General features: G+C 42.8%; 1 protein-coding gene across 1 annotated transcript; it reads right to left on the reverse strand.

Moving 5' to 3' along the window:
- Positions 1 to 7,621: 7,621 nt before the first annotated feature.
- On the reverse strand, positions 7,622 to 8,373 carry LOC145454316 (cytochrome P450 3A24-like). Its single transcript, XM_080332309.1, has 2 exons — positions 7,984 to 8,373; positions 7,622 to 7,933 (listed from the first exon to the last, which is right to left on the reverse strand). Exons 1-2 carry the CDS (start codon positions 8,371 to 8,373, stop codon positions 7,622 to 7,624), a joined length of 702 nt encoding a protein of 233 aa, XP_080188435.1.
- Between the last annotated feature and the right edge of the window lie 201 nt (positions 8,374 to 8,574).

Consider the following 8,574-nt stretch of genomic DNA (forward strand, 5'->3'; position numbering starts at 1 on the left):
GAGAGAGAGAGAGAGAGAGAGAGAGAGAGAGAGAGAGGGGGGGGAGAGAGACAGAGAGATGGTATTCTTTTTCGCCTGCACCATCGAGATGCTTTTGACGACGGAGATGCGATACGGCCTTTATAGCAAGGTCATCCAGTCTGCACCCTCGGTTTTTCCCCTCCATGCTATCCGTGATTGCTGAGCGCTTAGCAGGATAGCCACGGATACCATTTTTCGAGTCTTTGGTCTGACCCAGCCGGGGATCGAACCCACGACCTACCTATCGTGAAGCCGGACGCACAACCAACTATCTCGCTCGGTCGGAATCAAGTCAATCGATTTTCGAAGGTGATTCGAGTCACGTCAAGTCACTCGTTTTTGGAGGTGACTCGAGTCAAGTCTAGTCAAGTCACGATTCAAGTCATAATTCAAGTCAAATTGAATTTTTGCAGTATGAGTGATGATTCAAGTTCGTTACATTTTGCTAGCTGTGTAAAACAGTGGTTCTCAACCGCCGGTCCGCGGACCGGTGCCGGTCCGCGACGACATTCACGCCGGTCCGCCAGACATATTGCAATTTTAGACCTTAATTTCAAGATGCAATGTTGAAGGCTTGTCCATTGGTAAAATAAATAAACCATGAAATATTAAACTTATTCAGAACTTCGTGAGGTAAGATTAGGGCTAGAAACATGTTCGATTTGACTTGAAGTTCAAGACATGTCTTTTAACGACATGCGAGTGACAAGTACAAAACATAGACGAGCTGACTCATCGCTAAACAGCGCAGATTACGCGATCATTCGTTTTCGATTCATTAGTTTTGTGCAGGACCATCCCAAACCGCCCAGTTGGAGAGGGCCGAACTTGAAAGGGGCCCAAAATTATTTTGCAAGTGAACATATATCATAGCGTATTTTTTTAAAACCTTTTTCCGACATTTTTCTTTCGCACGATTTAGCGTCTCGATATGTCTTGCTTTATTAGGTGACCATTCCCGTGATTTACAGAAATAGGCATTTCGGAGTCAGCCATTACCGCGCCACGGCGTAATAACACATAATGAAGCTTTAGCTAACACGGGACTCAGAAATGTGTGCCGAAAACTCGCCAGCGAGAAAACCGATTCAGTTAAGAATGAGCGAAAATTTTCGCTATTGACGTGTTTAAGCTACGTAGACCAGGGGTGGCCAACCTGCGACCGTGGACACGTAATTCAGTTAGTAGTTGTTGGCGGCCATCGACATGCATTTTGAATTTACGAATTAACTCCTGGTTTCTCGAGAGATTTTAATTAATCTTGAACCGCGCGATTCAACGTGACGTCATTTTCTTTTTAAATATAGTAGCGTCCTTTGCAATCAGATCCCTACAATACAGACTACAGAAGCGAACAGCAGAGGAAAATGATGCGCCTCATATAGACATACCAGCTCGGAATCGTGTGCTCCTCCCTATATACTGACAATCCTGATATGAGGTAAAAAAATAACAGCATGTAACAAAGTGACTTATTACAATTGGCCCAGCCGAAGCTGCATCATCATTTATAACTTGCCCTAAATTTTCGAAAACACCCCTCCATCAACTCTACCGGTGAATCAGATCACATGTGTTGAGAAAGGATAAATGTTTGATCAGTAATATGTAAAACAACTAATATTAATGACGAAATTCATCAGCAGCGAATCTGAAAATTTTTTCACGCTTCGCGCGACTGTCGACAATACCATGGCATGACCACTGTCCACTCGGCATTTCGGTGCGTAGAGTAAGCCTATGTCATTAAAGAGATTAGTATTGAGTGTACCGAAAATACACATAGTCAGATTAACATGGGTATACGGGGTCCTGCTAGTTTATTATGACTACGCCCTGGAATGCGGCCCTAGGCTACATGAGCAGTCGCAATGCGGCTGTGAATAGCAATAAGGTTGGCCACCCCTGACATAGATTCTCTTCTTACACTGAGTAGAAGGAATGTGCTCACAAGTACAGGTAAAAACAGCCACCCAACTGTGTGGTCTGGGGGCGAAGCCTCCAGAAATTTGGCTCATCGCCCTGTGGCGGCCAAAGACCAACGTTTTTGGGGTGGGCGGACGAAGTGCTATTTTGGCCCGGATTTGCGGATGACTGGTATAGCTGCTGTAAGGTGTCTTAGTGCAGCGCATTTTATTCATAGTTGCCAGAGTAGCCTGCGTATGGTGATAGTGAGCAAGGTAGCACGACAAGGTGCTTGGTTCGACTCCGAAACGCGTCTTCTCTCGATATTGTCAAAGAGAAGAATATTATTCGAGTTGGCGTCGTCGGTTAAACCAACGACCTTCGCCGCGAAAGACTGTAAACGACTCTCGGCGGTAGCACGTTTATCTGGACAAGGCAATTATACCTCCACTCAGCAGACTCATGAAGATAATAATTTATTAGGATCAAAACCTTCTAAAAGTCACTTTCCAGCACCATACAATTGCAAATAACGGTTGCATATTTCCATTTTGGCTTTATTTCAATTTTCGAAAGTTCACCGTTCCGCAAGACATTTTTTGAAATTTTACCGGTCCGCGAGGTGAAAAAGGTTGAGAACCACTGGTGTAAAAGACAGATTGATTGGTCAACTTGACCAAACCTCTTGTATGATTTAGATCGAACGAATAACGTTTATGCGTATATATTTTCATGGATGTGTAGACGGTTAGTAGCGTATTGTACGATATAAATTTCTTTCAACTTTTCGAGGCTTAGTATTCGATCCTTTATTTTGGCTGATAGTAACAGAGTGCAGCATATAGTGCAGGGTTGGCAAACTCTACTGCCTGATTAAAACATTGAGATCAGACGCGGGAAGGGATTGACTATATGACAACTCGTATCGTCGTATCGTCCTTTTCCTGTCCAAACCGATTATTTGAAAAAAAAATCCGGGTGAGACGAATTTAATAAATATTTCATCTATCTATCGCGGGGCCGCCCCAGTTCAAAATATTAGCAACTCTTAACTCAATATATGCGCTTTTTCGCATTTTCGAAATTGGATGCCATACTTTGGGTGCCATACTCGACATTTGCTATCCCGAAGGAATAGTTATTAGAAGTATTTGTTACTACAAATTCGAGAAATGTGCTGTATATAGTACACGAATTTTTCAATCTCTACTCAGAATTACTTCTCGGGTCGGATGAACTCATTTTGGCATGTATATATAATTGTATAGTCGTTATTTTATTCAATATAAACGGCCTATTAATCTGCCTTTAATGCATCTAGCAAAATGTAATGACTTTGAAGGATCATGAATACTCATACTTCGAAATTTCAATTTGAGTCACCTTCAAAAATCGATTGACTTTACTTAACTCGAGGCCAAATTGACAATGACTCGAAATGACTCGTGACTCGAAGGCAGTGACTTGATCACGACGCTGGTAGATCTAGAAATATAGCTATCCCCGGTAAAACTGTTAATAAAATATGTGGGCCAGAATAAAGTATTGAATACGAAGCCTCGAATTGATATGGTAGGCTACAATAGGCCCAAATCACACATACAGTGTAGAATATATACACACACCCATGAGAATATAAACTCATCGCCTATATTCGTTCGATTCAAATCATAGGCTACATGAGGGTTGGTGAAGGTGAGCAATGCCGCTGCGCATGCGCAACGTAAGCACTGAGCCGTCTAAGAAACAGAGATGTGTTGGTATTAGCATGGATGCCTGTAACCGGGACCGAAGTTTTGTAGAAAAGAGTCGACATGCATTGAATGCTCTTTATGCTTCCACAGAAGTTGTCTGAATAGTAAGTACCTAAGCAGCGCTTCGTAGAGAGTCGGAAGGTTGGTCGTCGTTTCCCGGTAGCTTCGAAGACTTACTATTCCTTTTTGGCCACTCTTCTGTTTAGGTTTGGGATACTGAATGGACGAGTAGCTGATACTGGAATTAATGCCGACATGATATCTCGCTCTAAGTCCTCCTTGCAAAATTAAAGTGATCAGGCGTGTAGCCAGCCGAAAAATAAGGGGTTTCGATGTTTTTCGAATTAATCAGCGGAAATCAGTTACGCCTGCACGCACGCACACGCTCATGTTTGCGGACATTCGACGTCATTCAGTTTCGCGATTTGACTCTTTAATCACAATCGGTAATCAGAATACACTTAGCGGCATATTGTCTCCAAGTGCTCGTGAGATAGGAGCCAAAACATCAGTGGCGGCTCGTCCTATAGGGCAACTGGGGCATTTTCCCACCTAAAATTCTGTTCAATAACAATTCTTTACCATTTATAGACGCACCGAAATCACAGCGAAAATCGTATTCTTCTTGTCCTTTCGCTTGTAAATGCCCAGCCCATATATAGCGAAGTCTCTGCGAAAATCGAATTCTCCTCCGTGTTTTCGCTTTGCGAATGCCTAGCCGGGGCATGACCCGGTAGCGCCCATAACAAGCTTTCACTGTCTATTCTCTCGCGCATAATAAAGAAACCGTGTTTTACTCTCTCCTATTAAAAAAATTATCGAGCAACCGGGGCAACATAGCCTAGTTGCCCTTAAAGTGTGATGTAACAATAGTATATATATCTGAATAACTCGGTTACCGTCATATGCGTTGAGTCGATCTTTGCTGGTATAGGTCGATTTTGATGGTGTTTCACTCCATGATAATTCTTGAAACTTGGTATGTCATGTCGTGATGGTCGTATTTAAAACTGTCACAAGTTTCATGGTTTCTACTCAAAGGTTAGGGTAGTAATTCCGTTGCCGAAGTTGAGTGTGTGCTGATCCGTCATGTATCGCAACAGATTTTACTCAAAAGCTGGTATTGGTGTCCATTGATTTTGACGATGTTCCATACCGAGATCGGTCATGACATTTGGTACGGTGAGTCTTAATGTTAGTATGGAACGCTGTACCAAGTTTCAAGTTTCTCACTGAACTATGTTAGTGGTAATTTCGTTCCCTTAGTCGACTCGTCATTTATCGCAAACATATTTTACGCAAAGCCGGTATTGGTCTCCATTGATTTTAACGATGCCCCTTAGCTAGATGCGTCATGAGCTTTTGCATGGTATGTCTTGATTTTAGTATCGAACGCTGTGCCAAGTCTCAAGGTTGGTACTCAATGATTCGGGCAGCAATTTCGTTATCAAGGTCGAGTATGGTAGAGATGTGCGCTGATCTGACACTTAGCCTACCTAACGCATTGCTGATTTCACGCAAAAGCCGGTGTATCTGTGTTAACGCTAACTGTGTTCCATACTGAGATAGTTGATGAGATGATGATATCATGAAACGGTTTACTAACATCCTCGGTTTGCACTCAAATATTTAGTTCCATTTTATATTCTTCAATGTCAATTTCGCCGTGCAATTGTGGCCTTCAGGCCATTTGTTTACAATTACAACCCCTGTCAAGCGCGATAGCTGTTTCGTTTTCGATGGCGGCTAACAGCTGATCGCTTGATCAGCCTATTCCTCAGTAAATTTTACGCAAAATGTTCGTATTAATTTTGACAGTGTACCATACCGAAAACGGTCATGAGGCTACTTCTCGATGATATCATGTAACAGTGTACCAAGTTTTCGGTTTGGAATCACGTATTTATTCGGTAATATATTCTCCAAAGGCGATTTTGCAGGAGACATATAGACACTATAGGTGATAGCTAGATTGCGAAATAATATTTCAGATGGCAACAATGCGGTGTGAACTGAACCACACATCCCGCTACCTAAATTAAAATTACCGATGCTTTCGTTAAAACATATTTGCCACTCCATATCGACTGTGCGCGAAGAGCAACGGAAATTCTGGTCTTTATTTGATAACTTTTTGAAAAGTAAATGCTGGTACTCCGTGAAAACAGCCCCGAAATTCCCCAGGCTATCTTTCTGATTGCAGCATTAAACTACTTCTACTTGACCAACTGGAATTAGCGAAAATTAAGAAAGTAGATCACAAATTATTATGAAGTAGAAGTAGCAAAAATTAATTCAACTTGAGTAAGTACCAGAAGTAGAGGAACCTACTTGAGTACTTTAGAAAGGTAGAAGTACTTCATTACTTACCACCGCTGCTCATTAATCGATTAGAATCAGCAGTGGTAATAAATCGATTCAAATCACAGGGCGCAGCCCTATTCACACCCTTTGCGATACAAATATTCGGTTGACGAGGAATGTATTGGGTCGTTAAGTGCTGGAATGTGTTCCGCCAGGGTCTCCCACGATCAGATGAACTCTGGCATACTTTTGCCATCAGCTGTACTTTGGCATACATTACATAGAACGTCAGCTGAACTTTGACATACTTTTACCATCAGCTGAACTTTGGCATACATTACATAGAACGTCAGCTGAACTTTGACATACTTTTACCATCAGCTGTACTTTGGCATACATTACATAGAACGTCAGCTGAACTTTGACATACTTTTACCATCAGCTGAACTTTGGCATACATTTATCATCAGCTGAACTTTGGCATACATTTATTTTGCAATATCAATATCGGACATGACAGGCACAGAAATATACAGCAATATTTATTTATATAGACATAATATATGTATCGATTGGTGAAGCACATATAATACTCTGGAACAGTGTTTCCCAACCTTTTTGGATGTCGGAGCCGCATGAAAACACTCGTGTAGGCTACTTGTCACGACAATTTATAGGTAGCTAGCGTAGCCTACCTCTGGATCTCACCATCCAGCGAATTCAAAAGCATGCACATGGACTGCTATAGATTCTTCGGTTATTTTAGCATAGATAGACGCACCGCACATTCCAGCACTTAATGCATAAGTTTTCGGGGATTATACGCTGAGTAATATTGGAGATATCAGAGATACGATCTATAAAGGTCTGTGACCAGCAGAACTCAAGATATATCCTTGTCTGGTGGGTATTCATTCACGAGTTTGACGCTGGTCTGTAATAATTCTCTTTCCGGTTACCTGAAGCGGTCTTAGACGGCTTTAGACATTGACGCAAGAAGGCTACCGGGGAGCCGCATGCGGCACTGTGAGCCGCGGTTGTGTTAGGAATCACTGCTCTAGAATAATTTTACACTGCAAAGGTTATATCAACTTGGAATGAAAGAGGTGATGTGTCGTTAGTCATAGCGAAAATTGATTTATGATAGTGTAGTTATTAGATTGTTGACAAGATGCTATGAACTTTAGATCGCTGGTGCATCATTAGCATTACTGGACACTTCGGAGTGACTGCGAGATTATATTTGAGGTCTAATGGTAGAGTGGGTGTGGACTCTGACGGCAGGAGAACATAATCATGCAACAACCTCGTTACAAATAGCGTTATTTCCATTAAGGCAAACCGCTTCCCGATGCACACACGCGGGCCATTTCCAAATGGTTGATACACCATGGTATCCACTTCAGTCATATCTTTAAACCTCTCGGGATCGAATTGAAGTGGATTTTTCCACAGTTCAGGATCTCGCGATAAAGCGTGGATCGGAACGTCAACACAAGTACTCTTCGACACCAGGGTGTCGCCAACTACAACGTGTCGTTCAGATTTGCGAAATGTGCGTGCTATAGGGGGATATAACCGCATACTTTCAGCAATGCACATCTCCAGGTATTTCATTTTGTTCACCACTTCCCAGCCTAGGCTTTTGTGCTCTTCAAAATACTGGTCGATTTCCTTCCGAAGTTTTCTTGCACCTCGCCGTGCATCGCCAAATTGTATGCCAGGTAATTCATAGAATTTGCAAGAGTATTCCGCCCGGCGAGAAGCATCGTGATGCTATTAGCGGCTACTTCATGCTGTGTCAGGCCCTTGCTTGTTCCGTCGTCAATGGCGCCCAATCGAGACTGCAACATGAGCTGCATCAGATCTCTCGGGCTGGGAAATGTAGACTCGTCTCTTTCTTTGGCGACACGTCGACAAAATGCAGTCAGGTATTGAATTATTTTCTTCTGCGACTCGCAAAAACCGAAAGAATAGCATTGCGAAGCATTGGAAATACACGAAGGAGAACCAGATGAGTTGCTTTGGGTGGTTCATTGTCCAACAAATCTGCGACGCGAGACACCGATGACCCGACCACTCCATGTGGGCCAAAAGCAGTAGCGCAAATGGCGTCCAACGAGAACTTTGCGAAAATGTCGATTACTTTAATCTCGTTATCGCTCGTAACTAGGCCAGCAACATTCTGCATTATGGCGTCAATGCATCTCTCGACGATACGACCCATATCACGTAATCGAGCTGAGGAAAATGCAGGAGTCAGCTTTGATCTCATACGCTCCCACTGTTTTCCGGTCGCAAAAACAAGGCCAGAGGTCAGGATGTTTTCCACTGGCATCGTCGTGACGTCGACTCTGTTGGGAAAGGTACTGTGCGCATCTTTTATCATTATCTGTTTCAGCATATTTGTATCATGGACAACGATTCTTGGTTCCGTCCCCACGTAGTATCCCCGCACATTGCCATACTTTTTTCTGCACTCGATGTAATATCCGCTCACGTCGTTTGAGCCGAAGATGAGTGTTTGATGTCCGAATCGAAAAATGGAGGGGGGGGTCGTGAGGTATGCCCAGAGGTGGTCAAAGTAGTC

The sequence above is a fragment of the Botryllus schlosseri genome, chromosome 13 (genome assembly GCF_051294905.1).
Source record: "Botryllus schlosseri isolate E-star chromosome 13, Bs_hap1, whole genome shotgun sequence".
NCBI classification, from domain to species: Eukaryota; Metazoa; Chordata; class Ascidiacea; order Stolidobranchia; family Styelidae; genus Botryllus; species Botryllus schlosseri.